Source organism: Eleutherodactylus coqui, chromosome 3 (assembly GCF_035609145.1).
Source record: "Eleutherodactylus coqui strain aEleCoq1 chromosome 3, aEleCoq1.hap1, whole genome shotgun sequence".
In the NCBI taxonomy this organism is placed as follows: Eukaryota; Metazoa; Chordata; class Amphibia; order Anura; family Eleutherodactylidae; genus Eleutherodactylus; species Eleutherodactylus coqui.
In genome coordinates this window covers 77647952-77667948 of record NC_089839.1, presented here as the reverse complement: position 1 = coordinate 77667948, position 19997 = coordinate 77647952, and the positions used below count along the sequence as shown (strand labels likewise).

General features: G+C 49.2%; 1 protein-coding gene across 2 annotated transcripts in view; it reads right to left on the bottom strand.

The window, feature by feature from the left end:
- The window catches only part of RALGAPA2 (Ral GTPase activating protein catalytic subunit alpha 2), a 280005-nt gene extending 264444 nt beyond the window's left edge, over window positions 1-15561 (bottom strand). For both annotated transcript variants that reach the window (XM_066595757.1, XM_066595758.1), the window contains exon 1: window positions 15285-15561. In XM_066595757.1, coding sequence (XP_066451854.1) covers window positions 15285-15390 — 106 coding nt within the window. In that variant the 5' untranslated portion in view covers window positions 15391-15561. The remainder of the gene's footprint in view (window positions 1-15284) is intronic.
- Window positions 15562-19997: the final 4436 nt, after the last annotated feature.

Genomic DNA, 19997 nt, shown 5'->3' with positions numbered 1-19997 from the left:
GTTTTTATTATTACCATTTTTAGAGATTGAGTGACCAAAATAAAAAAAAACTAAAAAAAAAGGTTAAAATCTGGCATTTTGCACCAGCACCATCCACACAGACAGCAGGCCTGGGAATTAGCCAATCATCCAGAAACGTGAGCAGCGAACCCCACCAATCTAATGATGACCTATCCATTAATAGAAAAAGTCCCATACACCACCTTTAAAGCATACCTGTACTTTCACCTTCGGAGTACTTCTGCTCCGTTGGACGCTTTTGGCTCCTTCCAGCAGCTGAAGACGGCTAAGAGCTATGTAGGGCTTCTTCCTTCCAAAAGCGCTGCAGCAGGGCAGAAAGTGGACAGACCCCACTATGGTCAATAGGGTCCGTCCGGCACTGGTCGGTCTCGTCCAGAGATGAAGCAGTTTGGCTGCAGGGATTCCCCTTTCTTGACCCCCAAACAGAGCAGGAAAGCAGATCCCCCGAGCGCAGATGTGAAGCCACCTTAAGTCGTGTATTTTGCCACAGATCCACATGCAAACTTAGCCCTATTAAAGGGGAAAATTCACATGCGAAAATTCCAACGTGAATCCGCGTGAAGAAATGACATCACTTCTTTACGTGGCATCACACAGAATCTCATTCCACCCACCGACTATCCCCACTCACCGGGTGGATCATCAGAAAATCCGCTGCAGTTTCTAGAGGCGGATTGTCCCTCCAATAATAATGACGGAACCAGTTCTGAGGTCTGCATCCTCTATCGTACTGAGATCACCGCAAGGAGGTTGCGATTATAGGTCTCCCTTGACTAATACTTTTGCCTAACCGAAGCGTTTAATTCTAGATATATTTACGGCCGAACACAACAATCAGGACTAGAAAGCAAACACCTAAGAGACCGGATGATTTTCAGCTCCATTTGAAGTAGTTTAGCCTCATGAAGCGCGAATTAAAGAGAACAGAACAGATAAAACCGGCACTTTGATCAACTTGCCAAATCTCGTAGAAAGCTAATGCGATTTTCCAGGCCAAAATAGCTGAGAATATCCTGGAATGGTTTTTATAGTTGTCTCCATACCCGGCTATAAAAAGGAACATTGGGAGTAAAATAGGATGCGATTCATTCTGCAGTCTCATCGAAGAGCCTGATCAACAGTCCAGAACACCTTCAACGCTTCTCCCCGCAAAAACAATTTGTAAGAGGTTATACGGCAAGTAAAAGGCACGGCGACAAATGTATCAGTAGGAAAGACGGAGAAAATGAATTGTACAGGACAACGTGTACCTTGCAGCCCCCAATGTGCAGGATCCTGAAAACACAGCGAACAGGTAAAAACGTGAGACTACCAGGACACGGAACACAAGGGCCCAAAGCAGAGCATGCTTTTACTCCCTGCTGGCACCATCTATTAGGTTCTTCCTTTGTATCACTTAAGTTTATTTTATCTACACAGAACAATTTATGGCATCCGACTTCCTACACACCGAAGTCTTGCAGGTAATTGCAGCAGTAACCACTGTAATTCACCGAGTCCTCCACCTCCCACTGAGCGCCATTAGACAGATCCCACACCAGGACATTTAGCCCAGCGGGTGCAGCTCCGCAGAGAACACATGCCGTAAATAACATCTATTTTCTTCCTTGTGGAAAGGCGGCGAGGTTATTTTCACTAAGTTGACCTTTACTAGTCTACCTGCAACCATTGGGAAAGTTAATAAACTCCGACCACTGTACAATAGCAGAAGAATCTGTCTGTAGATCATTGTAGAAATACCAACATTCAGAGAAATTTCACGCTATCCATTTTTTTTTGTATTTCATTACAACATTCAGTTTCCCTGTGCTGAGAATATAGTACTTTATTACTTTATAGCATTGCATTTACAAGTTATTATCCACGTATGAAAATGACCCAGGCAGGTCAGAATCAAGTCAGAAATTCATAAACCGCGTCTTTGCGGTCAAACGGTTATTGCTTCTTCATAAGAAACCTTTTCAGTTAATACTGCCTCGACACACAACTGCAATTGCATTGTTGAGGGAGTTACTGTGCCTGATGGATACAGAAGTCACATCTCTACTGCTCAGTACTGCTGTAGATTGTTTTACATGACGATGTTACGTCTGTGTTGTTAGAGTTCATTAGGCCTTATACAGATGGTCATATTTTATGTCTGTGTATTTCTCAGACTGCACATGGGCTCATCAGGAGGCTGTTCACATGGGGGCGAGTTTACATGGCGGTCATTGTGTGTCAAAGGTGATCATTCAGTCATTCACGTACCATTTCCAGATCCTCCTCACAGACCAACGATGGACTGAACGAGTTGAACAGGAAAATGATAAAAAAATTGTAAGCGATATGTGCACGTGAATTAAAGCAAATGGCTCGCTAGGTCATTGCAACGGTAAACGTGGCTTCTGATACCCCAACGTCATGCCTTCCAAGCTTTCTGGATTCCTGGGACTGTAACACATAGGTTAGGGTAGCAGATGTCAATCAGATCCCTTTTATAAAAGGAAGAGATGGGATTTACAAGAATCCGCATGGCTGCTCCCTGCGGTACATTATTAAACCTCACAGAAATAGTCGCAGAACTTAGTTTTAGATTGTGTTCTGCTTTGTTTTATATTATATATATATATATATATATATATATATATATATATATATAAAATCAGCTGTGGTGAGTTTTTAAACCATAAACGATTATAATGAGTCATTATCGAGTACGCTGGAGCTAATGGAGCAACGGAAGACATACAAATACCACAGACCTCAGTTTTTTCCTACGTTGTCCCAAAGGACTGACATTTTGATGTACGTGAAAACACAGTGTCTGCAAATCTCAAAAGCCATTCCACGTCGCAAAGGACGGTACCTGTGCTAGTACTCCCGCTCGGAGGTTGTCGCAGATTTGGCACGAAGTACCGGAAGCAATGGCGCTGTATGCAGCACTTTATCTTCCGGTAAAATGCCAGGAAGATGAGCGGATACCGAATCGCAACGATTATAGTCAACGGGGTCCGTTCGGCACGGTTCTGGCATAAGACGGACCCATTCGGCCAGGGGATTTCTCTTATATGCTCCCCAAACAGACCAAGAAACCGTAACACTTGCTGCAGATGTGAAAGCAACCTTATAGGCCTTTTATAACAAAAATCCTATTTAAATTAAGGACACCCATCATATATACATGTAGTACAATACATTTCTGGGTCAACAGTAACATGTGTTGAAAAATAAACACTAGGAGGGAAATGGGTTTCAATAGGTAACTATGTTACTACTAGCATTCATGTAAGGACTTCTTTACACAGAGATATCCTTTCATTAATTAGGACTTAGAGAGGATAAGAGATGATACAAACATCCATGAAGAACAATCAATTCCATTAACGATGAAGAATATTTTTCTGGTTCATCAATGATTCATGTGTCGGGGAGTGTAAACACCTGAGCCCGGTGCCCGGGGGGCGTCAAGGTCCCCAGGGTCACACAGTAAGAGAACACAGTGCTACAAGTTGTAATGGGAGATCATGCACTACAATGTAGCAATGCTGAACTGACTCAGATACGATACAAAGGCTGCACTGCATAGTATCCATATAAAAGCACAAAAAAATAATCGGATACAAGTGAGAGAAACTTACACAAAGTTTGGAATAGTTTTACTGAAGTTGCAGTCTGCGGTGAAACTGCATACAACTCAGTAGACTTACATGTATGTACATGCAGTTTGTCCTCTGCCATGTGTATGTACCTGTTCTAGTGATCACCCTATGATAAAGCGATGGTATATTCCAAGTGCATACTATTCACTTTACCATTGTGAGGGTCCGAGCTCTGGTACCCCCGCCGATCTGAAGGATGGGGGAGACACAGAGTTACTGTTGCATCCCAATCAACATTTTTCATGCATAGCAGCATTTATAGAGATTCATTATGCAGGGAAAACTGAAGGGGGCGCCATGCTAAATCAATGCAATGCAGCTGTGCTGCGGCTCCGTGGGCAGCCGATGAGCCGCAGTGCATGGAAAAGTAATGAAAGGGATGCAGCTTTAAACCCCACCAGTCTCAGGATCGGTGGGGGTCCTAGAGGCGGAAGTGATAAACTGGCGATATACCCTCACAAATGGGAGTATCCATGTAACTGGCGGATACAACCTGTGACATTGTCATCAGATTCAGCCACAATGCAGCTTGTAATTTCTCGATATTTATTTCAAGATGACTTGCGGATCAGTAAGATTTAGGAGACCGTCCTCTAACTCAGCCGGCCGTGTGCCAAAATACAGGTTGTTCTAGGCCAACTCTTCAGATTTCTTAAGGACTAAATGACTAAGAAATATGAGGAATTGATCAAAAACGTCCGGTATCTTGGCATACATCCTAATGAGATGGAGGAAGCTTCTGTGTTCTGCAGTCACCCCTTGCTGTAAATCCTGCCCATGACAGATGGCGCCGCCAAATGAGTCAACTCCTGAACAAGATTGGTTGGGGACTGTGAATTAGACCGGTTTCGCAGAAGGAAATTCTGCCACAGATCCAGTTGGGGAAAAAGAAAAGAAAAGGCTCTGCACAGAAAGCAGGTGGACCCCATTACAGTCAACGGCCCGGTCGGTGCGGTTCGGCTCCATCCAAAGATGGAACCGTTCAGCCAGGGGATTCCCACCTCCTGCTCACCGGATGCAGCAAGAGAGCAGAATCCCCAGCGCAAGCATGAAACCACCCTTACCCGACCATTGATCTATGGCATCATCACACAAGAGCTGGAGCAGAGACAATCCTGCTAAGCATCACTGAGTATAGATGAATCTCACGGGTAGGTTTCCCTCTCCGTTAAGCTCTTACCTACATTCGTTTTACCAGGTGGAATCATTAGAGAGCGCGGTGTACGAGCCAACGTGACAACCTGCTATCAGAGGAATTACAGAGTTGCCTTATTCCTGATGAACCCCAACAGATAGCTGATGGATCTCAGGACTGGTTGGGGGGACCCTTCGGGGTTGTGGGCTCTGTTTGTTGGGAGGGGTCTAGTTTTTCCTTATGGAGAGCACCTAGTAGGTGGGAGAAGATGTATTAGGCTATGCATGCTCCTCTGGGAAATGTAATATGCAAATAGAGATGGTACAATGCCTCTAGAGCGCCACCTGGGATCTGTCTGAAAACAGAAGCCGTGACACTAGTGTTATCTTATTTGTATAGCACCAACTTATTCCACAGCTCTTTCAGGTAATTTTTATTTATTACCCCCCCACCAAGCTGGGTACTCATTTTATCGACCTTGGAAGGATGGAAGGCTGAGTCAACCTTGAGCCGGCTACCTGACCCATGCGGGGATTGAACTTACGACCTGAAGGTCATAAGCGAGAGCTTAAGGCCCCCTGCACATGGGTGGAAATTCCGCGGCAGGATTTCCCGCAGAATTTCTGCCCGTGGAAGCTGCCATAGGATTGCATTAAAAAACGCAATCCTAGGCAGACGGCCACGATTTGTCCACGTAAAATCTCACACGGAAAACGAATCGCGGCATGCTCTATTTCTGTGCGGGTCTCGCAGAAGCCTGCACAGAAATGTCACTCACGGGCCGCCAGCTCTGCTCTGCGCATGCGCCGGCTGGCCGGCAGCCGGCACACAGAGAGCCGCGGGAGAAGGTGAGACCCGCACTGGACCCTGCAGGGGCGCAAGTCGGGCCCCGCTGTGAGAATTCTTGCAGCGGGATCCGACCCGGATGTCTGCAGGCGGCCTAAGACTGCACTTCTGCTGCCTCAACACTCTGCCAGCAGCTCCCGTCTCTGGTATAAATCTGTTGGTCTTGAGTGCCCATGACCCCTCTCCTCCTTTGGAAAAGTGGCAGGGCCAGCGCAAAGGGTTGAAAAGTTGCTAAATCTTTGCACAAGCTGGGCTTATGCAAAAATGTGCGACTTTTGTACGCCAGTAATCTGGCATATATCTTTTTGTAAATGTCCCCCCCTATATACCCAAGAAATGTTGTGACACTTTGGTGAATTCGAACCCCACCTTCTTCCGGCGGGGACGTGTGCCTCCGCATTTCACATCAGAGCCTCCTTTAAAAAGCAAGGAGTGCGAGAGGATTGTATTCGGCAAAACGCCTGTTTATATAAGAAGATTAAACAGTGGGAAGAAAACGTGTTAATGGAGTCAATATTGACACGTTCTTACGGAGACAGAAATAACTCCCATGTATCCTCTTCACGGGACCCGTAGAGGTGCTGCACACAGACCAAGGCTCAGGGCCACCGCCGTGTGTACTGCGTATTACACATGCGTTGCACGGCCGCCTGATGCGCGGTGAGCGGAGTCAATGAAAATCAGTGGACTTTCACCGCACCGCGCACATGTGGACGCTGCCTGTCAATACATACAGGAAATAGATCGCAGCATGCTCTATGTCTCCGTACCGCGCCGCATGAGCCCAACACATTGGTATAGGCAGTGTATGAAACGCTGTTCATACGCTATACATTGCTGCTTACAACATCGGTAGCGTTTTACCGATATGTTGGTGTCCATGATCCCTACGGCCGGGCTCACATGAGCGTATTTGAATTTGCGTAGAACGCAGTAAATGGCATCGATCAGCGCAGATTTATTTTCATTGTTTTGCTCACATGTATTGCAGCATGTTCTATTTTACCGCGTATTACACGTATAAGAGCCCTCATGCAGTCTATGGCTGCATTCACAATGCACTGCGTATGTGCGGCGTTTATTACGTATGGACACATGAGAGGGAAATTGGGGGGGAAAAAAGGAAACCAGGACGCCGGCGCAGGACAGCGCACGTAAGATATGCTGCACAAGCGTACGGAAGTAAAACGCTGTGAGTTTTCTGCGGCATATTCCCATAGGTTGTATGAGCCCGGCCTTAACGTGTTAAAAATGGACCATTTCAACCCAAAAGATTGTTCGTCAGGTAAAATGTAACAACCAACGATCATCCTGGCCATCTGCTGACCCATTAACGGCGTCTAGAAGTAAGCCGGCCATGTCTGAAGTTTTCATCCGGTAGTCGGACAAGAGATCTTCCGCCCACTAATGATATCTTTTACATTTATCTGTCGCCCAGCGTCCGCGAACACACCTGGGCAGTAAGAACAACTAGGAGGAACTATACGGACGGCTGCACAGGCGAAACAGTCATTGGCCAAGGTCATCCAACCATCAACCAACTTCTAATGTGTACAGCCCCCTTTAAATTAAAGGGAATGGATCACTTTTTTTTACCAATTTACTAATACGAATTAGATGGTGAAACATTCTCCAATTTTAATTATTTTTTAAGCGTACATTTATTTCTTCTCTACATGACTACGGGGGGGGGGGGGGGGGGCGGCCATCTTGCCTGAGCTTCAGTTTACAGCATCTAGAGATATGCTATACAGCAGCCTTATGGACCATTCACACAATGGACAAGAGAGAACCCATTGACTTCTAAGGGAGGGTATGGTCTGCGCAGGGGGAGGGAGGAGGTGAGCTGTGATAGTCACCTGTTGTGAATGGTGCCTCTTGAGGTATCATTCTACGCCTGCGGTTTACTTTGTGCAGAGCTCCATGGGACACAATATTCGAGGGACTGCCTACGATATAGGGCATCCGTCTGCCTGCAGCCTCCGATGGATAATGGACTGGAGCTGCCCAAGAACACTCCATAATCCTCATTGGGGCGAGAACGTCATCAGATTTGGCCGTCAACTTAAAAGTAGATCTGTAAATAAAACCACAGGTTCCAAATAACAAGTAGACGGCTCCGGTGTTAGGGGGAAGGAAATACGCCTGTTGACTGCCGCCAAGTACTTCCTTCAGACCATGGAGCACTGGCGACGGTGCTGCAAGTCGCTATAGCGGGGAATTCATTAATATCAGCGGTGGTCTAAATGCGACTCCCACGGGCGCTCGATGTTTCTATGGTATGTAGAGGCATACACCTTGTCATACACCAGCTGCGACTGCGCCACCCAGGGCGCCATCTAACCAGAGGTCGGCACAGTATAGATTAGAAAGTTGGGATGTAGTGAGAATACCCCATCAGACGTAGAATCTTCCTCCTCCGTAAGGGCGCTTCACATGGGCATTTGTACAATTGCGCACGCCTCAGCACAACATATTTGCGCACATTTATGCACATGCAATGGTGTATTTTACTGCACGTTTTGCACCGGTGGGGCATGGAGTTTTGCAGACGGGACACAACCATACCCAGTTATGAAGACCTATTTTGCCATATGAGTTATTTTTGAATTGCGCAGCATATTGCACATCTCCTGCTGCACTGCGCACCCCATAAACTTCTAGGGGGACTTTTGGTCAGCACAAATGTAGAGCATGCTGCGATTTTTCCACGTGCACAAACCACTGAAATCAATGTGTTCTATTCTAGAGGTATTGCGCACGCAAAAACACAGTGAATCCCTCCTAACTGCATCAAAAAAACAGGTCTATTCTGTCAGGTTCCGCAGGCCAATGAGCAATCTCCAACATGAATAGGTGACACGTCACTTCACGCGGGTCAATGGACGAAATTCTGAAGATGGATTTTGGAACTGACAGGTCTGAATCGAAGTGCGGATCCATGGCGGAAAGAGGCAGCACAGCCAAAGATTTCTGCCGCGGCTTTACAGGCGGCATTCACGTGGAAAAATCCGGTGCGAACATCCGCTCAGAGCTCTATACTAGTTCGGAGCTCGTGTGCCGCCATGACGCTACTCTCTGCTAAGAGAAATGCCTCGATAATACAGCACAGGCCCCATGTGCATCTCTAAGGCTCTGTTCACATTTGTGTGGTGGTCCAATACATAACAGAAGCCACAGCAATGTGCCAGATCCGTGGAATGCTGGAACCCAATGTAACCCAACAGACACCGTTAACTTTTCGCAAGATCTTAAGAATCAACCATGATTTCTGTCAAACAGCAGCGATATTTTAGTTGTCAAATTTGACAAAATTGCCAATGAGGTCTGCGATACAAATGTGCACACAGCCCAACAAAAGAATTGTGTGACCAGAACAATCACATAAGTTTCAAAGAGCAAAAAAAATGGTCACGAATGAGAAAGTTTTGGCAAATGGCAACAAGATTTCACTCTAGTCGCCATTTTCAACCTGCAGTACCATGCGGCTGTAGTAAAGAATCACTTCTTTGCATCTAGCGGTGTTATACTGCAAGGGGAGGGGGATCTGTGTGCGCTAGGTTGCGGACTGTGTGCATTATATTGCAAGGGTATCTCAGTCTGGATGTGTGGAGGATTACTGAGAAAACCTTGGGTGATTGAGTAAATTATGCTGGTGGGCACCCTACTGTAATTTACAGTATAGCAATTAAGTTTTGGTTTTTTTGGGGTGGGGGGGGGGGGGGTATCATTAAAGTGGTTTCCCAGAGAAATACTATTGATGAGCTATACTCAGGATAGACCATCAATAGCCATGAAAATACCTCTGTTCCCCAATGGCGTATGCTAAATATACCCCCAGTGTATGAACCTACAACTGCAATGGAGGACTTCTCCTTAAGAGAGCTGCATGAATGGGAGTGCAGCGGCCTCTTCATCATACACCAAGCAGCGGCGGCACAGCTCAGTCCCACTCACTGGAATGGAACCTACAAAGGCCACGTGACTAAGGCTGGCGACACACAAGTATGTTCTGGCCGCACGGGCGGGTGTCCAGGCCCAAATGTAGGTCTCCTGAGCATCGCATGACTCCATGCTGCTAGGAGTCCAGCTCAGGAGACGGGCCACCCATCCGTATTACAGACGCATGTGTCCAGAATATACTGTGTATATACAGCGTAACGGATGTGATACCATAAACCAATGAAGAGCCCCAGCAGATGATTGGCAGGGTTATGAGGAGCCAGCCACCCGGCCGAGCTGATGCCAACGATCTAACCTGAAGACCGGCATGACTAGTCCAAACTGAAGAACGCATCTCATACGGACGGGTCCTGCATGTATAAAACTACTGAAATTAATGTTTTTTAGCATGTACCAGTTGTGTCCCACTGCGAAGAGGAAGGAACTGGCATGTGAAGAGGGCAGAACTGGCATGTGAAGAGGGCAGAACTGGCATGTGAAGCGGAGACGTGGCAGGCAGTCCGGGCGACTAGATATCCGACGTGTCCCGATAAACCTCCCCCATGACTGCGCTCCCAGCAGCGAGATGGTTTATGTGAAGAGACACTGCCTCATTACTTATTTATGGGTACAGTAGGTGCAGACAATGGGCCGGTACATTACCGGGAACGCCATGTGTCCTGTAACCGGCCGCACCGAGGACAGCGGGGGAAACAGTTAAAGACTTTATTGATTAACCTTGAATAACCTTCCATTTGCGCAACATAATCCGAGACGACCTACAGAAATAAATAATTGAAAACCTAAAGGAACATACACGAGCTCCTCGGGCACCTCGACAACTGGGTATGAAGTCAGAGACGCCCAAGAACCCATCAAGACCTTCTGTGGGTACAAGAATTGGCAGTTAGTTCCATACATCCACTACTTATAGACCTTGTGGAAGGGTGGGTCTAACGATACGATACCCCACAAATATACCACGGATAGGGGAATGACTGATGAGACCCCCGCCACCAATTGCTAGAACAAGGCGGCAGTGACGTTATTCTGGGCAGCCACACAGACATCCATTGCAGCCCGTGACCGTCTACACAGACTCTGGGAAGATGGTAGTCAGAGACTGCAGGAGATACAGTGACTTGGTATACTTCTAACTATGCTGCCGCTTCATTGTACTGATTGGCGGCTGGTAATGAATGGCTGTGAGTGGTGCATCTAGTGCTGGCTGTGATTGGCTGTGCCTGGTGACAATTGGCAGGTTCAGCCAATCAGAGCAATCTCTTCCTGGAGGCGGGGTCACTAGCAAAAGATCCTCTGTCGGCGAAGCAAAAAAAATAAAAAAATCTTCCATGACCTCCTTAAAAAGTATCCTCTTAATATCCCCAATTAGGCCTCTCATATATATGCGGTTTTTGCAGCGATTACCGCAGCATATCGAATGCCACGGTAATCGCAATATAGCGCCCCACTGATTTCAATGGGGCCTCGCAGAGTTTCTAACGCAGCACTAACGCACTTAATCCCCCATCACAATGATTGGTAGCGTTAAAAGCTGCTGCCGGACGCAGCAACCTGCGTCAAAACTCGGAGGTAAGATGGCGGCAGGGCACCGCGATCCAAAATGCTGTGTGCGAGAGCGGTCTTAGGCTTCATTCAAACATGACCGATTTGCTGCAGATTTCAACCCTACAATTTGAATGCAATTGAAGGGGTGAAATCTGCTGCAGAGTAACAGTACATGCCAAGCGCGGGGCCCGAGCGGCTCGGACAGCACACGGGCAGGTGTGTCTGACGGGAGCTACGCTCGAAAGTCTCGGGCGCGACTCGCACGCAGTTGTCTGAATATGGCCTTCTAGAGTAATCCAGACCCCTGAACGATGGGGCGTCTAGGAGATAACCAACGGTGCTGAAGTCCGAGGATGCCTGAGCACCCAACAAACGTCTTCTGATTGGCCAAGATGGCTCACAGGTGTTAAGACGCATATACTAAATGAGATCAAAGATGTCCCAGAATTGTCAGCACATCCCCCACCCTGCAGTATAAAGCTGCCACGTCCTGCCGGCGCTCCTGCGGATGAGAGGAGGATTGTCTCTAGCCATCTCCTTGTAGGAGCGGTTATCACAAGACAAGGCTGCAATACCTGCATGTAACAATCACAGACCTCCAGCGTACGGCGAGAACTGCAAGTCTTCAGGCTACTTAAAGGGGAGCCTTTAGAGACTGGAGGCGAGGGCATCCATGAGAGAGCAGGGGGGCAATCTGCACCCACTCAACCACCAACTATCAGCCAATCTGAAAGAAGAATGCAAGACGACTACATCGTTTGTTCTTTTGTCTATGCAGTCAGAAGCCCCTCCCCCTTTATCATTTATAACGGTTTATGGGGGAGGGGGTAATACATTTGGTGTATCCCATTCATCTCTCTTTAAGGAGGTTGCTGACCTCTTAGTTGTTTTAGTTTTATACTTGGAGACTCCTTAGTGATCACTGCACTGTACCGGTGGCTTCCAGCAGTGACATCAGGGAGGTAAGTATACCGAGCGGGTCACCTACCTTCAGCCCATAATCTCAGCTCATAGGGGTAAAGTAGATGACGGTCTCTTTAAGGATTACAGCAGCAAGAATTGGTCCCTTCGCGTAGGCGGAGGGCGCCGGAGAGCTCGTCCAGTCACAGTAACCAGGCAGTCCTTCATAGATAACGACTGCCTGTTCACACGGGACGACCGTCACTTGATATTTATGCCTCCTAAACCTGGAGGGCGAACAAACAATACAGCGATAATCGTTCCGTGTAAAAGGGCCCGGAAATCAGATCATTATTTTAACACAGTTGAAAAACCGACTGGCAACCAGAAAACCCCTTTAAGGGGGAGTCCACAAGACCTACAGAACACATAACCAGAAGCCGCGTGTGTAGGACTGCGTTCACACCGCATCTAACAGCTCACCCAAAACACCAGACAAGTAGAGCTGCATGCCGAGCTAATCGCCGATGTTACCTACTACTACTACACAACCGCCTACTACTCCTCACCCCCCTCCCTCCCGGATCTGTCACCTATCACAACTACACCACCCACTACTGCTACTCCCCCCAGGTCTGTCAGGTACTACTGCTACCACTCCCCCCCCCCCCCCCAGATCTGTCACCTACTACTACTCCCCCCCCCCCCAGATCTGTCACCTACTACTACTCCCCCCCCCCCAGATCTGTCACCTACTACTACTCCCCCCCCCCAGATCTGTCACCTACTACTACTCCCCCCCCCCAGATCTGTCACCTACTACTACTCCCCCCCCCCAGATCTGTCACCTACTACTACTCCCCCCCCCCAGATCTGTCACCTACTACTACTCCCCCCCCCCAGATCTGTCACCTACTACTACTCCCCCCCCCCAGATCTGTCACCTACTACTACTCCCCCCCCCAGATCTGTCACCTACTACTACTCCCCCCCCCCAGATCTGTCACCTACTACTACTCCCCCCCCCCCAGATCTGTCACCTACTACTACTCCCCCCCCCAGATCTGTCACCTACTACTACTCCCCCCCCCAGATCTGTCACCTACTACTACTCCCCCCCCCCAGATCTGTCACCTACTACTACTCCCCCCCCCCAGATCTGTCACCTACTACTACTCCCCCCCCAGATCTGTCACCTACTACTACTCCCCCCCCCCAGATCTGTCACCTACTACTACTCCCCCCCCCCCAGATCTGTCACCTACTACTACTCCCCCCCCCCAGATCTGTCACCTACTACTACTCCCCCCCCCAGATCTGTCACCTACTACTACTCCCCCCCCCAGATCTGTCACCTACTACTACTCCCCCCCCCCAGATCTGTCACCTACTACTACTCCCCCCCCCAGATCTGTCACCTACTACTACTCCCCCCCCCCCAGATCTGTCACCTACTACTACTCCCCCCCCCCCAGATCTGTCACCTACTACTACTCCCCCCCCCAGATCTGTCACCTACTACTACTCCCCCCCCCAGATCTGTCACCTACTACTACTCCCCCCCCCAGATCTGTCACCTACTACTACTCCCCCCCCCAGATCTGTCACCTACTACTACTCCCCCCCCCAGATCTGTCACCTACTACTACTCCCCCCCCCAGATCTGTCACCTACTACTACTCCCCCCCCCAGATCTGTCACCTACTACTACTCCCCCCCCCCAGATCTGTCACCTACTACTACTCCCCCCCCCAGATCTGTCACCTACTACTACTCCCCCCCCCAGATCTGTCACCTACTACTACTCCCCCCCCCAGATCTGTCACCTACTACTACTCCCCCCCCCAGATCTGTCACCTACTACTACTCCCCCCCCCAGATCTGTCACCTACTACTACTCCCCCCCCCCAGATCTGTCACCTACTACTACTCCCCCCCCCAGATCTGTCACCTACTACTACTCCCCCCCCCCAGATCTGTCACCTACTACTACTCCCCCCCCCAGATCTGTCACCTACTACTACTCCCCCCCCCAGATCTGTCACCTACTACTACTCCCCCCCCCAGATCTGTCACCTACTACTACTCCCCCCCCCAGATCTGTCACCTACTACTACTCCCCCCCCCAGATCTGTCACCTACTACTACTCCCCCCCCCAGATCTGTCACCTACTACTACTCCCCCCCCCAGATCTGTCACCTACTACTACTCCCCCCCCCAGATCTGTCACCTACTACTACTCCCCCCCCCAGATCTGTCACCTACTACTACTCCCCCCCCCAGATCTGTCACCTACTACTACTCCCCCCCCCAGATCTGTCACCTACTACTACTCCCCCCCCCAGATCTGTCACCTACTACTACTCCCCCCCCCAGATCTGTCACCTACTACTACTCCCCCCCCCAGATCTGTCACCTACTACTACTCCCCCCCCCAGATCTGTCACCTACTACTACTCTCCCCCCCAGATCTGTCACCTACTACTACTCTCCCCCCCAGATCTGTCACCTACTACTACTCTCCCCCCCAGATCTGTCACCTACTACTACTCTCCCCCCCAGATCTGTCACCTACTACTACTCTCCCCCCCAGATCTGTCACCTACTACTACTCTCCCCCCCAGATCTGTCACCTACTACTACTCTCCCCCCCAGATCTGTCACCTACTACTACTCCCCCCCCCAGATCTGTCACCTACTACTACTCCCCCCCCCAGATCTGTCACCTACTACTACTCCCCCCCCCAGATCTGTCACCTACTACTATCCCCCCCCCCCCGATCTGTCACCTACTACTATCCCCCCCCCCCCCGATCTGTCACCTACTACTATCCCCCCCCCCCGATCTGTCACCTACTACTATCCCCCCCCCCCCCGATCTGTCACCTACTACTATCCCCCCCCCGATCTGTCACCTACTACTACCCCCCCCCCATCTGTCACCTACTACTATCCCCCCCCCCGATCTGTCACCTACTACTATCCCCCCCCCATCTGTCACCTACTACTACCCCCCCCCCGATCTGTCACCCACTACTATCCCCCCCCCGATCTGTCACCTACTACTACCCCCCCCCCCCCTCCCCCCGATCTGTCACCCACTACTATCCCCCCCCGATCTGTCACCCGGTGCTCGGACGCCCCCCTACCCCGCCGGTCCTGCACCTGCCTCCCCGGCAGTACTCCCCGGTCCCTCCGCATCACCCCCCGGTTCCCCCGCAGTGCTCACCCAGCACATGCCGCAGGTGCTTCAGCCGGGTGGGGACGTCCTTCTTTGGGTCCAGAACTTTCTGTGTAGATTTCTTGAGGTCTCCATGAGTTTTGCGGGAGAACATGGGGGCGGAAGACGCGGCGCGGTCGGTGTGCAAGGGGGGCTGCTCCGGTCAGCGGCGCCGCATGTCCCGCGGGGTCTGCAGGGAGTAGGCTCTCTGTCCGAGGTTCTGCTGGATGCTCTCCCGGCTCTCCGTCTTCCTTCCCGGGGTGTAAACACGGAACTGACCCACCAAAACGTCAGCGCTCAGGGGGAGGGGCGCCGCCGCTAGTAGGACCTGTGATGATGTCATCAGCATGTGACCGGTCACGTGTGTGGGCGGGGCCTGCGGCCGGAGTGTAGCTGTGCACCTGCACGGTGTCTCCAGGCCTTGTATCCCCAGAGCGCTGCGGCGGGCGGAGGCGCAGACACACTCGCGATAGCGAACAATCTGCGCCTTCAATGTCGCGCTATGGCGCATGTTTTAGCGCATTTTGCTGTCCCGTCTGCGCTGCTGTAAGAGGCTGTGCAGCCTGCTTAGAATTACCCGCAAAATTGCGCAGTCCCTTACGTTATTCCGCAGGGGGTCGGTACGCATCAGGCGGGTCTCATGTTTCTGCGCCCATTGTTGTCAGTGGGGCATCACATGACGTGTGCCGGTCCTGCGGGTGCGGAGCGTCCTCTACGCGAAACCTTCGCCAACCTTCTATCTCGTCCCGTTATACGGCCTTGATAATCACGGGCGCATAACGGGACAAAAACACGCCAAAACGTGTAAGCCCTTAGGTCGGCTTCATGCGGCGAGACAATGGCGTGAGATTTGTGCGTTGTGAGTCGCAGGAATATAAACCAGCGATGAGTTCAGAAACATATCACGGCGCGTCCTATTGTTGGCGTGCCTGGGCATCGCCCGCGGTTGGCAGTGGTGCCGGCGGCAGGGTGACGTTAGCCTCGGTGCGTATTGGGTTTTTTCACCCGACCGTATTTGCGCATGTAAAGTACGCTCACAGAACAAGACTCATTGCTTTCAGTGGGTTCGGTCCACAAGTGTGTTTTGCGCGTGCTGAAAAAGTAGGACCTGCTTTATTTTTTTGTGTTTTGCGCAGCAAAGGCCCCCATAGAAGTCTATGAGAGGCGCGCAAATCCTGAAGGGATGAAGGGTTCCTTCAGATGGGCACGCTTCAGTGCCAAGTATTTATGGGTGATCTCTGCACATTGTAATGAGCTCTTTTGCGCATGCAGGCTTGTTCGTATTCGCACGCAACACCCCCACCCTGATTTGGAAGGCCATTTAGGCTAACGAGGTCCAGATGTGTTCTTTTTATTACTGCTTTGCGCTGTTTTTCATGTATTCCATTGCGTGTGCCCATAGACATCTACGGGGCGCAAATGTGCACCAAATAAAGCGTGTTCTATTTCTTTGTACGCAAGAGAAATGCGTGCGCAAAAAATAAAATTAAGTGAATGAATCCGTTGACATCAACGTGTTCTGTTCTCTGGATATTGAAAAAAATTGCTGCATTTTTAACAGCAAAAACACGGATTTATATATATTCTCACATGCCCCAAAAAATAGAGCACTTTCTTTTCGTGTGCATTCGCGCACCAACAGAGCCTCATAGGTCTATAGGAGGTGCACAAATGAGCGCAGAATACGGAACAGGATGTGCATCTGTGTATATACCTTTTTTAAGACATTCCTGCATTTAGAACAGATATATATATTGGCATACCCCTGTAACGCCTTAAAGGGGTTGTCCCGCGCCGAAACGGGTTTTTTTTTTTTTCAATAGCCCCCCCGTTCGGCGCGAGACAAACCCGATGCAGGGGTAAAAAAAAAAAAAACGGATAGTACTTACCCGAATCCCCACACTGCGGCGACTTCTTACTTACCTTGTGAAGATGGCCGCCGGGATCTTCACCCACGGTGGACCGCAGGTCTTCTCCCATGGTGCACCGTGGGCTCTGTGCGTTCCATTGCCGATTCCAGCCTCCTGATTGGCTGGAATCGGCACACGTGACGGGGCGGAGCTACGAGGAGCAGCTCTCCGGCACGAGCGGCCCCATTCAGAAGGGAGAAGACCGGACTGCGCAAGCGCGTCTAATCGGGAGATTAGACGCTGAAATTAGACGGCACCATGGAGACAAGGATGCCAGCACCGGAGGAGGTAACTGTATAACTTCTGTATGGCTCATATTTAATGCACGATGTATATTACAAAGTGCATTAATATGGCCATACAGAAGTGTATACCCCCACTTGCTTTCGCGGGACAACCCCTTTAAGGCCTCTTTCACACCAGCGTCCTATTGCGGCTATTTAGCTGGCCAAAAATGGCGACCATCTGAAGCATTGTATTCCAATGCATCTGTTCAGATAGGCGATTTTCCGGCACATTCCTGGCCGGCCGCTTTTTCACGCAGTCGGGAAATATAAGACTTGTCCTATCTTTTTGCCTGAATATGTAGCCGGTTCCCATAGACTCCTATGAGAGCCGTCTGAAAAGGGGAGGTGGGAAGGAGATTACCAGCCGCACACGCTGCTAAATTCTCTCCTCCTCCCTTTGCCTGCAGCTCCCATAGGCTCCTATTGCCGCGGTCAGCCAGCAAAGTGAGGGGGAGAGACTTCAGCGTGCTCAGGTCTCTCCCTTCAGCCAACGGAATTCGTGGCTGCGGCGTATATATGCCGCTGCCAGGACACTTGCGTGGACGAGAAAATGGGAGATTTGGTTGTGGCTTTCTCCCGTTCATGTGAATTTTGCCTGGATTGTGGACAGATGAAAATTGCAAAGCCCGTGTGAAAGAGCACTAAGCATGTCCTTGTTTGGTATTTAAAGGGACTTTTCAAAATTCATTATGGAGTCCACCAGTATAAAGTGTCTGTGATTACCTCTTTTAGTTATCTGAAACTTCCTCTTCTATTGAGTCATGTGATCTCATTGTGACCCTCTGAGATGTACTTGACAGTCTGTGACTCCTGCAGAGTGATCTCATTCAGCAGGACTTCCTGCATGCTCAAAGTATCACACAGGGAAGAGTGCAGGAGGACAGAAACTCCAATCACAGTTACTGATGCTGATTACAAGCTCCTGTCACACAGTCATGATGAAGGAGATCACAGCTCCCTGACTGTATACTTTTGGTCTTTATCTTATTTAGGCAAATATGAAAGGTAAAGATAATTACAGTGCCCTCCCAGCAACTGCAGATATTCGGTTAATTTCTAGTCAAAATCCACACCAGTGGTACAGAGTTTGACTTTTTTTGATGCAGAAATGCTGTATCCAGTAGTAGGGGAGTAGTAGTAGTAGGTGACAGATCCAGGGGGGTGGAAATTTCACTGCAGACATTCTGCAGCATTTCCGCCATGTCTAAATATATCCTAAGTCTGCTTGAGGTATGCTGCTACGTGCAGAGTAGCCTCAGTAATAATAGTGACCCCCTATATCGGCCCCAATAGTACCAGTGTCCCCTATATTAATCCCAGTAGTGATAGTGGCCCCAGTAGTAATAGTGTCCCCAATAGTGGCCTTAGTAGTAATAGTGAGCTCCACAGTGGCCCCAGTAGGAATAGTGACCCGTATATTAGCCCCAGTAGTAATAGTGACCCCCATAGTGGCCCCAGTAGTAATAGTGGCCTCAGTAGTAATAGTGTCCCCTATAGTGGTCCTAGTAGTAATAGTGACCCCTATATTCGCCCTAGTAGTAATAGTCTCCTCAGTAGTAATAGTGACCCCCACCCCCACAGTGGCCTCAGTGGTAATTCTATTACTACTGAGTATAGTATACATAGGTATCCAGAGCGTGACAATCAGGTGAGGGTCACATGGATGGAAAAATGTGTTTTTGTTGGAGTGTCTCTTTCACAATGCAGCAATTTTTTTCCATCTCCACATTTTAAAAACCCAGTTTCATATTTTTCTGTTGACATAGCCCTAATACGGGTTTGTTTTTGGGGAGACGAGCTTTATTTTTTATTGGCACCATTCTGGAGTATATATAATATATAACTTTTATTATTTTTTTGGGGTGGGAGGGGCTCGGGTGAAAAAACCACATCAGCTCAGCCATTGTTTTGGGGGTTTTGTATGGCATTCACCATACAACTATAAGGACCGCTTCACACGGGTATATTTATGCATGCAATATGCAGAGAATAGAACCCATTGACTTCAGTGGGTTCGTACACATTTGCATATTTTACACACGTTTTTCATGGGCTCAAAAAAAACCACAGCATGCTCTACGTTTGTGCACATTTGCGCATCAAGGGGCCCCAATAAAGTCTACAGGGGGCGCGCAAATGCATAGGAAATATGCTGCGCAATTCCCCTGGAAAAAGAACACATCTGTGAAATTCCAATCTTCCTGTACGAGTTTCCCATGCAGTAGAGGATCAGGAGGGATTCCCATTGATTTCAATAAGAAACCTCACATCGCATTCACATGTACATCACACCTAATGTGAGAGCCATGCTATGTATTTAAGTTTCCATTGAAATCAATGGGCGATGCGTTTCGAGCATGCCACGATTTTTTCCCGCACCGCATCATTTGTGTATACGATTCCATAAAAAAAGGAGGTTCATAGTCCATACAAATTTTGCTCGAGTTTCCCTGCCATGTGAAGACGGCCTCAGGCCACTCTCACACAAGCGTTTTTGTGAGCGTTTGCTTGCGTCTTTACTGCAT